Source organism: Talaromyces proteolyticus (genome assembly GCF_021365285.1).
Source record: "Talaromyces proteolyticus strain PMI_201 chromosome Unknown BGW36scaffold_7, whole genome shotgun sequence".
Taxonomy (NCBI): Eukaryota; Fungi; Ascomycota; class Eurotiomycetes; order Eurotiales; family Trichocomaceae; genus Talaromyces; species Talaromyces proteolyticus.
Window position 1 is genome coordinate 669,765 of NW_025764283.1, and position 15,621 is coordinate 685,385.

At 46.0% G+C, this 15,621-nt stretch overlaps 5 protein-coding genes across 5 annotated transcripts; 3 read left to right on the top strand and 2 right to left on the bottom strand.

Annotated features, from left to right (window-relative positions):
- Positions 1 to 591: 591 nt before the first annotated feature.
- BGW36DRAFT_380293 (putative mitochondrial ATP-dependent RNA helicase Suv3) lies at positions 592 to 3,155 on the bottom strand. The gene is made up of 3 exons (XM_046216311.1): positions 2,917 to 3,155; positions 1,757 to 2,859; positions 592 to 1,703 (listed from the first exon to the last, which is right to left on the bottom strand). The coding sequence occupies exons 1-3, from the start codon at positions 3,094 to 3,096 to the stop codon at positions 743 to 745; spliced, it is 2,244 nt and encodes a 747-aa protein (XP_046071056.1). The 5' UTR covers positions 3,097 to 3,155; the 3' UTR covers positions 592 to 742.
- A 171-nt stretch (positions 3,156 to 3,326) lies between these two features.
- BGW36DRAFT_342668 (Sec1 family superfamily) lies at positions 3,327 to 6,338 on the top strand. The gene is made up of 8 exons (XM_046213133.1): positions 3,327 to 3,527; positions 3,602 to 3,639; positions 3,698 to 3,785; positions 3,840 to 3,986; positions 4,039 to 4,241; positions 4,298 to 4,764; positions 4,824 to 4,989; positions 5,042 to 6,338. Exons 1-8 carry the CDS (start codon positions 3,494 to 3,496, stop codon positions 5,963 to 5,965), a joined length of 2,067 nt encoding a protein of 688 aa, XP_046071057.1. The 5' UTR covers positions 3,327 to 3,493; the 3' UTR covers positions 5,966 to 6,338.
- Positions 6,299 to 7,248, bottom strand: BGW36DRAFT_380296 (uncharacterized protein). Its single transcript, XM_046216312.1, has one exon. It carries the CDS (start codon positions 7,192 to 7,194, stop codon positions 6,346 to 6,348), a length of 849 nt encoding a protein of 282 aa, XP_046071058.1. The 5' UTR covers positions 7,195 to 7,248; the 3' UTR covers positions 6,299 to 6,345.
- Positions 7,249 to 7,443: 195 nt separating this feature from the next.
- BGW36DRAFT_298018 (ATP-dependent RNA helicase DHX8) lies at positions 7,444 to 11,189 on the top strand (the record flags this gene model as incomplete). Its single annotated transcript, XM_046211402.1, has 2 exons — positions 7,444 to 10,950; positions 11,013 to 11,189. The coding sequence occupies 2 exons, from the start codon at positions 7,444 to 7,446 to the stop codon at positions 11,187 to 11,189; spliced, it is 3,684 nt and encodes a 1,227-aa protein (XP_046071059.1).
- A 386-nt stretch (positions 11,190 to 11,575) lies between these two features.
- On the top strand, positions 11,576 to 15,371 carry BGW36DRAFT_321041 (ribosome 60S biogenesis N-terminal-domain-containing protein). The gene is made up of 5 exons (XM_046212645.1): positions 11,576 to 11,790; positions 11,856 to 13,634; positions 13,688 to 14,484; positions 14,537 to 14,863; positions 14,916 to 15,371. The coding sequence occupies exons 1-5, from the start codon at positions 11,631 to 11,633 to the stop codon at positions 15,228 to 15,230; spliced, it is 3,378 nt and encodes a 1,125-aa protein (XP_046071060.1). The 5' UTR covers positions 11,576 to 11,630; the 3' UTR covers positions 15,231 to 15,371.
- The last annotated feature ends 250 nt before the right edge of the window (positions 15,372 to 15,621 follow it).

Consider the following 15,621-nt stretch of genomic DNA (forward strand, 5'->3'; position numbering starts at 1 on the left):
GTAGGTCAAAGTTATATAGTAGCGGCGGTTAGAGAATTCTCATGGTAAGAGGAGAACGGCGAGCGGTTGGGTAGAAACGAGATAGGTCAACGGAAGGGAGATAGCCCCATGCACAAACGAAGTAGTGGAACAGCAGCACCCTTGTTTTTTCTGAATGCGAACTGCTCAGGGAAGATTAACACAGGAGTTGTGGCAAGGCTGGGTGCAGGATAAGGAGTGATCGTCAATGGAGTGCTATCGAGGTGCGAAAAGTGGTCAATGCACGTTGCGCGGGGCGCGAACGAAGAAAGATTTCGAGCCAATTCGATTAAAATCTTGGTTTGAGCATCGGAAGGAGTAGTGTTTAAAGCACAGTGATGGAGGGAGCCGGGGGAGAGATTCTGAAGGTTCTGTTCATGTCGAGGGAGAGGTTTGGATGGGGGGTGGTTGACTCCCGCAGATGATCAGGCGGGTCTGATGTGGACTTTTTTTGGGTGGGCTGCCTAAAGGGGAAGAACGTCGTCTTGTTGTCACGCATTATCTTGTCACCTCGCCTGCGACAAACAACCACGACCCGCCATATGCATGTGCGTGTACAACGAATAGCTGTAGATCAAATTGATATTATTGTGAATAATTTTACATTAATAGTACATATTTATATATATCGCTATCTACAGGCCGCTATCTCCTGTCAAGCCAGGAATAAACCGTCCAATATACAATATTAAGATAAGTAGAGAAATGTAGTCAGGTTTCCCAATTATGCCGTATTACTGGCGTCTCGAGTATTTTGCGCTTCGCCCTCGGACAAAGTATTTTCTGACACAGGCAGGTCGAACGCATCACCGGTTGGGTTGCTAGTCTTAGTAGTGCCAGCCTCCGCGAGCAAGCGTTGCTCCTCGCTATACTGCTGTTCCATGATGATCCTCTGCTTGATAGACGCTGCAATCCGTAGCTTTTTGTTGACCGAGAACTCTGATAGCGCCCTCATCATTCGTTCCTCAACCATTGTCTTCACATGAGTAGCAAGAGTTCGGTCCGTGAACACTCCTCCCATACGATAGCTCAGCCACAAATACAAGATAAGCGACTTGTGTAAACTTTCTAGTTCAGTCATGTAATCCTTGTCGCCAGATACAGGGGCCTCGAGGATTTCTAGATGAAGCTCGGGAATGTCCAACAAGCGCCCGCTGGTATTCGTAGCGACACACCTGATGAATGCTTTAGCAACATTCACTAGGATTGGGTCGCGGTCGTAGAGAGGTGAAGCCATGAAAACAAGTCGGTCATCGATAGTGAGTTCATGGCTGCTGTCGATGACTCCGGCGCTTTCTAGTTGAGCCTGGCCTCTGCACAGGAAGAATAATGGATGAACCTGGCAGACTGCAAGGACACGATTGACGAGAAATTTGAATGAGACATCAGAGGGAAAATATCCTGAAATGAGTTGAAACACGGTGTCACCAGGAAAGACACCTGCCGTTTTGATGGGAGGAGGCTCGAATTCCAGCGCTTGCCGAATATATGGAAGATCAACGTCTTCAAGCGAAGTTACTAATCCCACATTAGGTTCAGCTGACTGTTTCGGCACTTCTTTCTCGTTCGCTGCGCGATATCGACCCGCGCGACCCCCAATTTGTTTAATTTCAGGTATGGTGAGTCGATGTAGACCGTTTTTCCTTCCTTTGACCAGAGTATGAAATATGATGCGTCTACATTTTCTGAAGAGGGAGTTAGTAATCGAGACAAAAGTCTTCTGGATCTCAAAGCTTACAGATTGAGACCCATGCCAATTGCGTCACTGGCAACAAGGAAATCGTAATCATTGTCCGGGTCATTGAATAAATTGGCCTGCTGAGTGCGAATTTCGGCCGGGAGTCCGCCATAAACTATGGCAGCTCGCCTACCCGTAGCTTTCTCGATTTGGTTTTTAAAAGCGTGAATGCCTATTCTGGAGAATACAACCAGACAATCCCCCTTCTGTAGTCTCCGAAGGTCATTCTGAAGGCTGGTTTGTTCAGCTTTTAGAGGATTCAGTCGCTGATACTGATGAATCTCTAGGACATCTCCAGTCAGGGCAACGAGTTCCTTAATCAAAGGCACCACGCGCAATTCACCGCAGAGATGCAGTTCTCGAACCCTGGAACCCATGAACGCTCGTGTCCAAGCCCACCCGCGATCTGGGTCGGCGATCATTTGGATCTCATCGATGACACCCACTTCGAAATCCTTGTTTAGACTGACCATTTCCACAGTATTGCTAAGAATGCGAGGCGATGCGTCTGGAATACGTACTTCGTCTCCAGTGATTAACCCGCAGGGTATACCTTGCGCCGTAAAGCGGGAGTAGACTTCTTGAGCGAGCAATCGCAACGGACCAGCATAGAAACCTTTCTGTGCTCCTTCCAGTCTCTTCAAAGCTTGGTACGTCTTTCCGGAGTTTGTTGGACCAACATGCAAGTGAATTGTCCGCCGTTTAGCACGGGCGTGCGGATACCACTCAGCTGGGTAACGAAGATCCGCGAGCTTCTTTTGTTCATCGATATTAGGATCTCCATACTTCTTTGCAAATTCCTCGTTTCTTTGCAAAGATATTATTTCACTCCTAACCCCCGTCGCGCCACGTGCCCGATATGCGTCCCATAGCGAATGTTTGAGTGCTAGTAGGTTGCCCTTTTTAGGGACATCAAAGCCGTCTTCTAGTATCACAGCCTGGCTTATTCTGCGAGAGAATGCATCCCAGGTTTTGGAGGTAGGATGAAAAGGATCAAGATCTCGTCTGTGTTCTTCCAAGGCGTGCCTTACGACAGCGGCGAAGTTTTGGTCATTTCTTCGATAGATAATTGGCGATCCACGGCTACTAGATTGGGACTTTGACTATGGAGTATTGGTTAGAGCATGAGACTGGCTAAAGGTCTTTTCAATAGAGAATACCCCTTTACTCCCGCCACCTGGCTTCCTTGCCAACTGTGATGCCGCTGTAAATTCCCTTAATGTCGAGAGCGTAGTAAGGCGAGGTCTGATGGAACAAAAAAGGCATTGCCAGGCTTGAGTAGTCCTCGCCTTCATACCCAAGTCTAATCCCAGTGGACATTGACGTGATAGCGGTCGCATACAGATAAATCTTTGTATTATATGTGAAGCGCAAGGCGTTGGGTTGCGAAGGGACAGACTGGAGGGCAAAAATAATCCAAAACAGCTAGATGTAGATGCCTGGTTTCTGAGGCTGCAATTTTTTCCGCCGCCGCCACAGCTGCGGGGCCGCTAAGCCTAGATGCGTCTAGCGCATGCATATCACTGTAGACTTATTCCTCCTTTGCATGGTGGGGAACTGTATCAGGTCACAACTGGTCCCTCACCACGCCAATAATAATACCATTAACGCTCCCCTCTTTCTCCTGGTCCTTCCCAAGTATTCGTCACTCGCAGATCTGACACTGCAATCTTGAGTCATCGCCGTGAGCTGCATCGGCCTATCCCTCAATGCTTGCTCAGGCTGAGTCCTTGTAAAATGGCTCCTTCATTAATCAACATTCAACGAGACAGTAGGTTGCCAGCTTCTTTGGATAGAGTCGACCCCATGTTCAATGCTTTCAAGCTGCTAACCTGGTGTGATTAGTTATTCTGGATGCTATTCGCCATGCTGGTGGAAACGACGTACGCTGATGCCTCCATTCCAGGTACCCCTCTCAAACAGCGCTAACAACCTTCCCAGTGGAAAATCCTTGTGGTGGATGAGAATAGCCGGAAATTGTTGGATAATTCGGTGAACGAAGATGATATTCTGAACAACAATGTGACGAGTAAGATGATCCGAACCAGATTGTAAGTGCGCATGGACTAAGCAAGGCGCGAAGATATCGAGCAGATCGAGCATCGCCGGCCGTCTAACAAGGACATGGATGCGTTGTACATTCTGTCGGCTCTACCCCATATATTGGATTGTCTCATGGCAGACCTAGAGAGACAACGTTATCGCAGGTTCTTTGTGGTATGGACAGCAAGTGAGGAATCTTTCTTTTGCATACATTTTGCCTTCCTACTTACCTTTTCAAGTCTTGGACCAACAACAACGATCCAGGTTAGACCGTTCTCAAATTGCTCGCGACTTGATTGTGTCTACGCGGACCTTGAATGTCGATTTTTATCCTCGAGAATCGCAAGTGGTTACTTTCCGCGATCCTTGGAGCTTTCCTGTACTATTTCATCCTGCCTGCAATAACCTGATACGAGAACATTTAGAAGGACTGTCTAGAAAGGTAAAGACCGTGTTTTCGTATACTGGGGCTAGTGAAGCCTTCTAACCATTGTCCAGATTGTTTCCCTTTGTGTTGTTTTGGGCGAATATCCTATAATTCGGTATTATCGGCCACGAACACCTACACACGAGGCCAGCGTCTTGTGTTCTCACTTGGCTCGGTTTGTTCAAGATGAGCTAGACCGATATGCTCAGTTTAACCGAGATTTTCCACCGCAGAGCCCGCGCCCTAGGGGCGTTCTTCTCATTGTCGACCGATCGATGGATTTATTTTCTCCATTGCTCCATGAGTTTACGTACCAAGCAATGGCCCATGATCTACTTCCGATAAAGGATGGTGATAAAGTAACATATAAAACGGTAATCAACGAGGGTGCTGCAAATGAAGAAGTCAAGGATATGGAGATCACCGATCATGATCGCATTTGGGTCGACTATAGACACCTTCATATGAAAGACGTGCTGGAAAGGCTGGCCGAGGACTTTACAAAGTTCAGAGCGGCGAATCCACATTATGCTGAGAGGTGGGTCTTGTTTTTGCTGAACGAAGATGATTTACTGATGTGTCTGTCTACTCTTCTAGTGAGGACTCGTCTAAGGTCAGCGTCAATACGATCAAAGACATGTTGGCTGGTTTGTCAGATTTCCAAGCAGGGAAGAATGCATACACCCTCCATTTGAATATGGCACAGGAGTGTATGAAGCTCTTCCAAGAGCACAATTTGCTGGAGACAAGTTCTGTAGAGCAGGTATGTTCTGTTAATATAGAAGATTCATGTAAATATACTGACCTTATTGCAGAGTTTATCTACCGGCCTTGATGAGGACTATAAAAAGCCCAAAAATCTAGCTATTCAACTAGTCCGTCTCTTAGATGATGAATCTATCATTCCTCCGGATCGATTGCGACTTATCTTAATGTACTTGATATATCGAGACGGCTTGCTGGGGGGCGATATTCGAAAGCTTTTGGCTCATGCTAAGCTTCCGCCTCAGGATGGGGAGGTTGTTTATAACCTAGACCTACTCGGCGCAAGAGTTGAAAAGCCACTAAAAGACAACAAACCGGCGAACCAGCCAATCTTTCAACGAAAGTCCCCTACTGCTGCACAACAACAGGAAGTCAGCCTTTCGCGTTTTGAACCGAATGTGAAATTAATGCTTGAGGAACAAATAAAAGGCACTCTTGATCCCACAATCTTTCCATTCACTCGTCCCCATACAGACGGGGAGGGTGGTATGCAGGATCAAATATCGCAGTCCTCCCTGCGAAGTGCGAAGCCAACCTGGGCTCGCACTAGATCATCCGGTGACCAACCTCGTCAAAGAATCCTTGTCTTCATGGCTGGCGGAGCTAGCTTCGCTGAAGCACGAGCATGTTACGAGATTACACAAGCATCGGCTAAAGATGTGTTTCTGGCATCCTCGCATATGCTTTCTCCAGCTATGTTTCTCCGCCAACTTGGTGACCTCAATACAGACAAGAGACGGTTGGATATTCCAGCTGAGCGGCCTCGACAAAAAGCACCAGCACATCTCTTCGAGAAAGACACTCCACCGCCACAACAGAAATCCGTCAAGCCTCAAGCTCCCCCGACTGCTGCCATGGCCAACATGTCTCTGAAAGGAAATCAGCCACCGCAAGCACCGTCAAATGGAACACCATCCGGAGGCAAACCGGCCAAAAAAGAAAAGGAGAAGAAGAAACATCATTTCTTCCGATGATACTGTATACGAATTCCACGACACCATCCATATATACGGTTTGCATTGTCGTTCTTCCCTCGAGCATTTTTCGCGGGTTGTTTCTGCTTCATATAACTATGTTTCTACATCTAAGGCGCGATACTTTCACTTGATGCTTTTACTGATACCATGTGCCTTGTCATCCTCGGGGGGGTTGGAATTGATTTTACCAAGTCGATTATAATAGTGGAGAAAAGGGAAATTTATGAATACCATCCCAAATCCTCCGCACATTAAGCCACAGTACAACCTTTGAAGACGCATTTCCCAAAGATGTACAACATCTAAATGGAAGCTTTACTTATAGGAAGGTTTATCATTCAATGATTCATCATTTTCAATATTTATAAAATTTTTTCTCAAGTTTCGCCTAAGTATCGTTGTATATCATCGCTTCCGTAAAACAACTCGCGGAGTTTATCACCTTTCTTCCTGTCTGCTATCTGGCCATTACGTACCTGTTTCGCATTGAGCTTCTGATGTTGCTCCTGATGCTGCTGCCGTAACTTCTTTTTCGCCGCGGTTGTGCTTTCATCAACGTTCAAGCCCAATCCAATGGTATCGTTTTTTGCCTTTGTTTTGATAGGCTCACGAATACCCGTGCGTCCTGCCATACCAAGTCCAATACGATTGTCAGGATCCCAGCCATAGGAAGCCAGATAGCGAAACCCACGACTGGTGCGGTCTAGATGAGATGGAGGGTGTGAGTGTTCTAAGCATACTTGGTGGGCGATTGATGCTTCGTGGGGTGTGTTCGGTGGTTTTGAAGGAAGTTCTGTCTCATTCTCGAAATATTTTTCGCCTGCCGAGTCTTTCGCTATTGGGAGACTACATATTTCGCATGAAGTGATGTGCGCTGAAGGTGTTGTATCCTCAGTATGCAACAGCTGTTGTTGAGTGTTAGCAGCTGGAAGTGTTGTTGATGTGGCAGGCGCAGAAGCAAGCTCCTCTGCGGTTATAATGTTATCGTCGTTTCGCTGTTTCTCTAACCGTTCTTCCTCCTTCCTTCGCTTTTTTGACATCACAATAGCGAAATATTTATCGGCGACAGTGGCGGAGGGTTCGGTGGTGTCTTTGGCGAAAGTCGTTTGCAGGTCATCAGATGCTCGCACGAAAGGCACCCGCTTTCTCTTGATACCAGCCCCGAATACTCGCTGATCCTCTAGAGGTACAACATAATCCTCATCGTCATACACGGGGCTGGACATTGTTGGCAGGTTGATGAGGGGACGCGAACAGTGCTTGTCACTCTCAAGGCGGCGAGACTGTTAGCATATGTGCCTTATCTTATCGGTGGCGGCGAGGAACTTTAAGCTTCTCGGAATCTCGCCTCAATAATTTTTCCGCCACCTCACTTACTATGCTTAAGGTTAAGGGATCAACAACCAAAATTCAAGGTCTTCTTTACTCAGGCCTCACCACCACATCGGTGGTTTTCTTTCATTCGACGCGCAACCATGGATGATCTTCAGTCGTTGGAGTTATTCTCGCTTGTGTCGCGAGTGACATCCGAACTCCAGAACCATCTTGGTATCAACGACAAGACATTGGCAGAGTTTGTGATTGACCAGCACACGCAAAGTGATTCCTTCGCGACCTTTAAAAATGTTCTCGAGGAAATGGGTGCGGACTTTCCGCCCAGTTTAATCGAAAGTATCGATCGCCTTGTTTTAACGATGCACCCGAAATATAAAGCCAAGAAGGAGGCCGATCATGCAGATACCCAAGAAGATGATGATATGGATGCGCTAGGCGCAATCGAAAGGAAAGCTCGCATATTCAAAGGACTTGCTGTTCCGGATAAAGAGCAGACATGGGAAGACGATAGACCGCTGAGTCCGAACAAAGTCGACGAGCATGATGCGCCTGCCAGTGCGATGGACGATACTTTTGCGATGCTAGAAGGCCTTGCAGGCAAGGCACGGGAAGACGGCAATGAAAGGAGTAGTCGAAAACGCAGCCGGAGTCCAGATTATGGAGAATACGAAGCAGGTTCCAACAGACGACGCAAAGACAAATACCGGTCGCGCTCTCGATCGCACGGCCGTGAACATCATGGGCGACACAAAACCCGTGGAGATGATGGCGAGCGGTACAATAAACATTCCGATAGAAACGGTAGCCATCGCAATGGCTACGACCGCCGTTCCAGACGCGATGATGACGACGACCATTTTCGGCGGCCACCAACTCCCGAGCTTGATGACCAGCCTGTTCTCTATAAAACATACGATGGTCGAGTTACAGGTGTCAAGGATTTTGGCGCATTTGTCAACCTACAAGGTGTGCGGGGAAAGGTGGATGGGCTTGTACATGTGTCGGCTATGCAAGAAGGAGCGCGAGTCAATCATCCTTCAGACCTTGTTTCACGAGGGCAACCCGTGAAAGTCAAGGTCATCAGCATACAAGGTTCTCGGATTGGGTTGTCCATGAAAGAAGTCGACCAAGTTACCGGTCGTGACCTGATACCGCAGAAACGACTTGCTTCAGGCGCCAACATGGAAATTTTATCCGGGTCTACCTCAGAAGATCGCTATGGTAACCTGAGTTCGGATGTACCCGTTATTGAAGGAGATTTGGATGGTAAGCAGAGGAGAAATAGGAAGCGTTTGACTTCACCAGAAAGATGGGAGATTAAGCAGCTTATTGCTTCTGGGGCTGTTTCGGCCGCTGACTATCCAGACATCGACGAGGAGTATCATGCTACTTTGGCCGGCGATGGCGAGTTTGAAGAAGAAGTTGATATAGATATTGAAGTCCGCGACGAAGAACCGCCATTCCTTGCTGGTCAAACTAAGCAATCCTTGGAGCTTTCCCCTATTAGGGTTGTCAAGGCGCCTGATGGATCTCTCAATCGTGCAGCCATGGCTGGTACGAACCTGGCCAAAGAAAGGCGAGAATTACGGCAACAGGAAGCACAGGATCGTGCGGCCGAACAGGCAGCTGACGTTGATTTAAATGCACAGTGGCAGGATCCTATGGCTAACCCTGAGCAAAGAAAATTTGCCTCGGATTTGCGGAGTGCACCAGCTCCTAAGGCTGATGATGCGGTGCCTGAATGGAAGCGAGCTACTCAGAGCAAGGATGTTTCTTACGGTAAACGTACGAATATGACTATCAAACAGCAAAGAGAGAGCTTGCCAGTCTACAAATTCCGAAAACAATTGCTCGACGCTGTGCGAGACAATCAGCTTATGATTGTTGTAGGCGACACTGGTTCTGGAAAAACAACACAAGTAACACAGTTTTTGGCCGAGGCTGGATATGCAAATAATGGCATGATTGGCTGCACTCAACCACGTCGTGTGGCTGCCATGTCAGTTGCAAAACGTGTGGCAGAAGAAGTTGGTTGTCGGCTTGGTGCTGAAGTTGGCTATACAATTCGCTTCGAGGACTGCACTAGCCCAGAGACGAAAATAAAGTACATGACAGACGGAATGTTGCAAAGAGAGATTCTGCTCGATCCAAATCTCAAGAGATACTCTGTCATTATGTTAGACGAGGCCCATGAGCGTACTATCGCGACTGATGTCTTGTTCGGCTTATTGAAGAAAACGCTCAAGCGACGCCCAGATTTGAAGCTGATCGTCACGTCAGCGACTCTGGATGCCGAAAAATTCTCAGAATATTTCAATGGCTGCCCAATTTTCTCAATTCCTGGTCGAACTTACCCAGTAGAAATCATGTACTCCAAAGAGCCGGAATCTGATTATCTCGATGCTGCATTGGTAACTGTCATGCAAATCCATCTGACTGAACCGAATGGCGACATCCTCCTCTTTTTAACGGGCCAGGAAGAGATCGATACAAGCTGTGAAATTATTTATGAACGGATGAAGGCTCTAGGCCCCAGTGTTCCTGAGCTTGTTATTCTTCCCGTGTATTCTGCGTTGCCAAGTGAAATGCAGAGTAAAATCTTCGAGCCAGCGCCACCTGGTGGACGGAAGGTTGTTATTGCAACGAATATTGCAGAAACCTCTATTACAATCGACAATATCTATTACGTTATCGATCCCGGCTTTGTGAAGCAGAATGCATATGATCCGAAGCTTGGTATGGACTCGCTCGTCGTTACGCCAATCTCACAAGCACAAGCCAAACAACGAGCCGGCCGTGCAGGCCGCACTGGTCCTGGCAAATGCTTCCGTCTATACACAGAAGCAGCTTATCAATCCGAAATGCTCCCAACATCTATTCCTGATATTCAGCGCCAGAATCTGTCTCACACTATCCTGATGCTCAAGGCCATGGGAATCAACGATCTTTTGCACTTCGATTTCATGGACCCACCGCCTACCAATACTATGCTTACTGCCCTGGAAGAGCTGTACGCGTTGTCTGCCCTAGATGATGAAGGTTTGTTGACTCGCTTGGGTCGTAAAATGGCCGACTTTCCTATGGAACCTGCTCTGGCTAAAGTTCTTATCGCGTCGGTTGACATGGGATGTTCCGACGAAGTGCTTACTATTGTCGCTATGCTATCTGTCTCCGCCCAGTCTATCTTCTACCGCCCCAAAGAAAAGCAGCAGGTGGCAGACCAAAAGAAAGCAAAATTTCATGATCCTCACGGTGACCATCTCACATTCTTAAATGTCTACAACTCCTGGAAGCATTCCAATTTCAACAATGCCTGGTGTTTTGAGAACTTTATCCAAGCTCGACAGATGCGTCGCGCTCAAGATGTCCGAAAACAGCTTGTAAACATTATGGATCGATATCACCACCAAGTAATCTCCTGTGGACGAAACACGACTAAAGTTCGGCAGGCATTGTGTACTGGCTTCTTCCGCAATGCTGCCCGCAAGGATCCTCAAGAAGGTTATAAAACCCTCATTGAAGGCACCCCGGTATACCTGCATCCAAACTCCGCCTTATTCGGCAAGCCTGCCGAGCATGTAATCTTCCACACACTGGTTCTGACAACGAAGGAATACATGCATTGTACAACGGCAATTGAACCGAAGGTACGTCTATCCCTTTTTTAATCAATTTTTTTGGCATAGTCTTCTGACGCTTATTTTTCTAGTGGCTTGTTGAAGCAGCTCCAACCTTTTTCAAGGTCGCCCCGACTGATCGACTTTCCAAGAGAAAGAAAGCCGAACGCATCCAGCCCCTGCACAACCGCTTTGCAGGTGAAGATGATTGGCGTCTCTCTGCGCAGAGACGGCAAGGCCGTGGTGGAGGTGGAGGCACATGGGGATAGTTGTAAATCTTGTGTATTATATACCCATATATTTACGAATAAACCGATTTTGTTTACATACATCTCAAAATCCTTGAAAAAAATATTGATAAGTGTGGTTGAAACGAACCGTAGGCTAACTTCGTATCTGCTTCTTGAACATTTCTATATTACATCTGGACATGGAACATTTACGTCAGGCACATTTTATAATTCAATGAGATGTAAACCTGCGGTCTTAAAAGTCTTAATAGGAAAATTATTCATGCAATCAATTTTCAAGATAGAAAAATATGATCGACTTATCGATAAACCATTTGATTGGTGGAGTCAAATTATCCCAGCCAATCATATCACTGCTATAAAAATCTTGATGGCGGAGCCTTCCCTGCATCACCAAACATTGAACAACATCGATCGTCATTTGAAGAAGTAAGCCAGTACGACATTTCAGTCACAAAAATGGCGCCTTCATCTTCTCAAGATCATAGGCATAAGAGGCGTAAAATATCTTTGGATGGATCTTCTGCGCCCACCAAGACTGGTAGCGTGCAAATATCATCTCACAAGCAGCTTCATGACTTGCTGTATCCTCAGCAAACCTCACATAATGCTCACCAGGGTGATTATCCTTCCATTCTCACTTATTCAGAGATTAGATTTATGTTCACAACTAACACTTCATAGGGGTCGCCTCATTCAAAGAGTTTTTGACATCGATAGACCAGTCAGAATCTGACGCTGAAAAGGCTCCGAAATTTCAGATCCTCAAAGCTTATTGCGATTCGCAGATGCCCAAGAGCGAAGATGCTGTCTGTTTTCCGGATCTAATTCAAACCTGGAATCTTGCAGAGAGTAATAATCACGAAAATATTCTTGTGCTTGTCCCTTCAGTGTTGGCACAGTTTTTGAAGACCGTCTCTACTCAGCTGGAGTTTAGAGAGTTTGGCATTGCTTTATGTAAAAGTCTTCTACAAAAAGAACAATTGCGCGTGTTCAACCGTCATCTTACTGCGCCAAAAGCAAAAGAGCATTTGTTGTCCCCCTGCATCCGTCTGCTCACGGAGATTGTCAGCTTCGATGGTGGTGCAGTAGCCCGTCTAGTCTACGCCAAGCGAGATATTACCTACAAACGACTGGAACAGTTTCTGACGCCAAATAAGTCCCAACTTGAAGAAAACTCCACGGATTCCAAGAGAAAATCGACTCTCCGACGAAATGCTCAGCGCTATGTGTTAGCCAATCTAAGGTTTCTGCAGGGCCCTGCGAAAAGTGATTTTATCGAACAGCACAAAGTTATCAGAGCTTTTCTGGAATTCATTCGTCGTGACTCTCGTGAACTTGTGATTGATATCATTAAATCTATCGATCGGGACGTTGCTCATGACTCCTCTATTGCTCGAGTCACCAAGTCAAGGTTTTTCAATAAATGGAACCTGGAGCGCCTGGTCACTCTCTATGGATATGATAAAGACTCCAGCGCCGAAGACTCGGAAATTTCAATTCCCAATGAAATACATAAACTTTTATTACAGGTTTGCACAATCCCTGAAATGGGAGTCGTTCTTCCGCAGAACGGCTGGTATCCACCATCGAGCGATTCTAATCTTCCGATAATGGAAGACCAAGACTCCATTGATTTAGGTTTAGATGCACCCTTCCATCTACAGAAATTCACAGAATCTGTTCCAGTGCGCAATGGGACCTTATCCGCCCTCATTCGGGTATTACGCCCAGACTCTGATACACTACAAACAGAACTTTTGCTGGAAGTGTTCAAGTCTGCACCTGAGCTAGTCGCTGACTTCTTTGCTAAAAGAGTAATGTTTACTGCCGAACCCAAGGCTACGCCGACATGGCTTGGTGAATCGGCGTTTTTATTCTCGGCGGTCCAGCTCCCAGCTCTTGCTAACTGTGGTTGGAAAGGGGAGAAGACAGCACTGCCGCCGCCTGTTTCCATTGTCATCGAAAGCATATTACCCCGTCCGCTAAACCAAAAGACATTGACAAGGTGTCTCAATCAAAATACGGACCCGATTGTCACGTTGTTTGCTATTCGGATTTTGACAGCTTCTTTCCGCAAGCTCCGTGCTGTCTTAAAAATTTTTAAGGGTGATCATGGTCACTCTCAGCCCTTCTGGGATCAAGCATCAGAAAAATTGGTGATAGATTTCTGTGATCGTTGTCCTTCGATCAAAGATGTTATTCTCATTTTCAAGCGAACTTCAAAAGAAGACATTCAGCAGCAGGAAGCAGTCATGGAGTTGCTTTTCATGTATCATGATGTCATTCCAGCAGTTGCATGCGAAGAAAATTTCGACGTCATCATGGTCATGGTGGATATTTTGAGACAGTTGGAGGATTCTGAGCTTTCAGAGGAAGATTCAAAAGCAGCGTTGAGCTTATTACAAAATACCTTGCATATTGCTCATCGTTCGGCGTCCATGCGGTGGTGGCAACAACCAGGTAAGCGACAATCAACCTTTTATTATTGACATTGGACTAATCCCGTGAAAAAGCATCTTTCCAGTTCTCTGCTTTTACATGCATCTTAAAAGTGCTGATTACCACTTCCGATATCAACTTCATGAAGCAGATACATGTGTTGCTAAGATCAGTTTTAGCGGAGCACTCAATTTTGATAGATTCGAATGCTTCATTTGATGCATTAATACTGAGCTTGAGAGAGGCCGCTTCAGAAGCTTTACTTCCACAGCTGCACTTTCTTGATAATTGCTTATGCCGTACTGCCAAAAAACCAGTTCACTATGAGGATCTCATCACATCCTTGCTTGACGGCCGTGAAGAGCCTTTGAGTTTCTTAGTTGCCACAGTGAATGAGCAATGGCCCTTTATACTTAAGAGTAAGGATTCATCGAAAGAAGAATCTGTGGCGTCGTGGCTGGCCTCATTCCTTCGACATTTGAAGTTAGCTGGAGAAGACAAAAAGGCCTTGAAGGCAGTACGTGACAATCTATACGAGATTTCCGAAACCAAGAAAACGAAATCCATTTTCAAAAAGGCGTCTAAAGATAGCGATCAAATGGAAACCGAGGACCTGGAAATGCTTGATGTTGAACTTGATAAGCAACCGCAAAGTCACCTTAAGCCATCGATTGAACTTCTCGATCTGTTTGGGCCCCTTCCGGTTGAAAGCAAGAGCCACACAGAGTTGTACAGATGGGAAAATGAAGAAATAGACGCCGCTATTGAACAAGGCCGCATCAAAGATCTCATGCTCTGCTTGTGCTCTAAATACGAAGAGATTAGGCGACAATCATTTGCAGCTCTCACGCGTCTGATGGCGAAATTGGAGGTACGAAGTATTGAAAATTTCATATCATCTACTTAAATACTAATGACGTTAGAATTCAAAATACGCTGAATGGCGATCGATCTACCTTCTCGTCGGAGAAATACGCGAAACCGTCAACAAATTAGGATTTGAGACCCCTCTTCCTTATATTGCTGGTGAACTAAGCGCTAGCTGCTTGACTGTTTTAACCGACCCACTACACAAGATGTACGGCAAAGTCAATAAATATCTACAGAAACAACCGGCGTGGGAAATTGAAAAGATACCATCCTATTGGATTGATAAAATCATACTTCATGAACCCGAGAATGATGATGGCTACACCGAAGAAGTAACATGGCTTTTAGACTTGCTTGTCGAAGGCCTTCGAACATCACAGGTAAGCAGATTTCTGATGATGATATTCAAAGGCATTCCACTGATCCGTATAGGACTTGGATATCTATCGCCGGGCAAATGTATTTGAACATATCCTATCGCTCTATAACACTTCAACATTGAAAAGTCCTTTAAAGAACAAGATATTGCACCTACTGTTCCGAGCTACTCAAGTCAACGGTGGCACGACACTTATCACCCGGGCTGCAATTGTCAGTTGGATTGAAAGTTGCATAGCAGCCTCGGACTCTCATGTCGCTCTCCTCACAGATTTAGCTCACGCTGTCTATGAATCTAGTGATAAGGAGAGGGTCGATGCCTGGAGTGGTCATACAGTATCTCAAGCTATCGAGCAGATAGCTGCGTAGGGACAGCTACACATCAAAATTTCTTCCACTCAAAATAGCTTTTATAGCTGAAACATTGCAATTACAATGTAATTCTTGGATTAGTGAATTCCACTTTAAACTAAGAAGCCTTTACTTTAATGTTTCACCAATAGGCGACCTATACTTATGCCGAGACTTTTATGTCTGAGATAAAAGGTATCAAATATCCGAATAATTGAAAGATGAAGGACCTATAACCTACACATAAGAAAGGAAATAAATAAAACAGGAGCCTTTGATAAAAGTGGGCCTATTTAACAGAAGGCCCGATGAACTGTAAAGCGGCCGAATTTATGCAGAGACTAAGCCAGAAACTAGCAGCCTTGCGAGACACTAGCCGACTATAAAAATGCCAGCGTCATGTGGTCAC

Excerpts from the sequence above, each read along its gene's own strand:
- BGW36DRAFT_380293 (XM_046216311.1), bottom strand. The coding sequence starts at position 3,096 with ATGCGACCGCTATCACGTCAATGTCCACTGGGATTAGACTTGGGTATG. Across the intron at positions 2,860-2,916 it reads CAGGTGGCGGGAGTAAAGGG|TCAAAGTCCCAATCTAGTAG; the intron begins GTATTCTCTATT and ends AATACTCCATAG. Across the intron at positions 1,704-1,756 it reads ATTGGCATGGGTCTCAATCT|AAAATGTAGACGCATCATAT; the intron begins GTAAGCTTTGAG and ends CTCCCTCTTCAG.
- BGW36DRAFT_380296 (XM_046216312.1), bottom strand. The coding sequence starts at position 7,194 with ATGTCCAGCCCCGTGTATGACGATGAGGATTATGTTGTACCTCTAGAG.
- BGW36DRAFT_342668 (XM_046213133.1), top strand. The coding sequence starts at position 3,494 with ATGGCTCCTTCATTAATCAACATTCAACGAGACA. Across the intron at positions 3,786-3,839 it reads TCTGAACAACAATGTGACGA|ATATCGAGCAGATCGAGCAT; the intron begins GTAAGATGATCC and ends CAAGGCGCGAAG. Across the intron at positions 3,987-4,038 it reads CTTTGTGGTATGGACAGCAA|TCTTGGACCAACAACAACGA; the intron begins GTGAGGAATCTT and ends TACCTTTTCAAG.
- BGW36DRAFT_321041 (XM_046212645.1), top strand. The coding sequence starts at position 11,631 with ATGGCGCCTTCATCTTCTCAAGATCATAGGCATAAGAGGCGTAAAATA. Across the intron at positions 11,791-11,855 it reads CTCACATAATGCTCACCAGG|GGGTCGCCTCATTCAAAGAG; the intron begins GTGATTATCCTT and ends AACACTTCATAG. Across the intron at positions 14,864-14,915 it reads AAGGCCTTCGAACATCACAG|GACTTGGATATCTATCGCCG; the intron begins GTAAGCAGATTT and ends TGATCCGTATAG.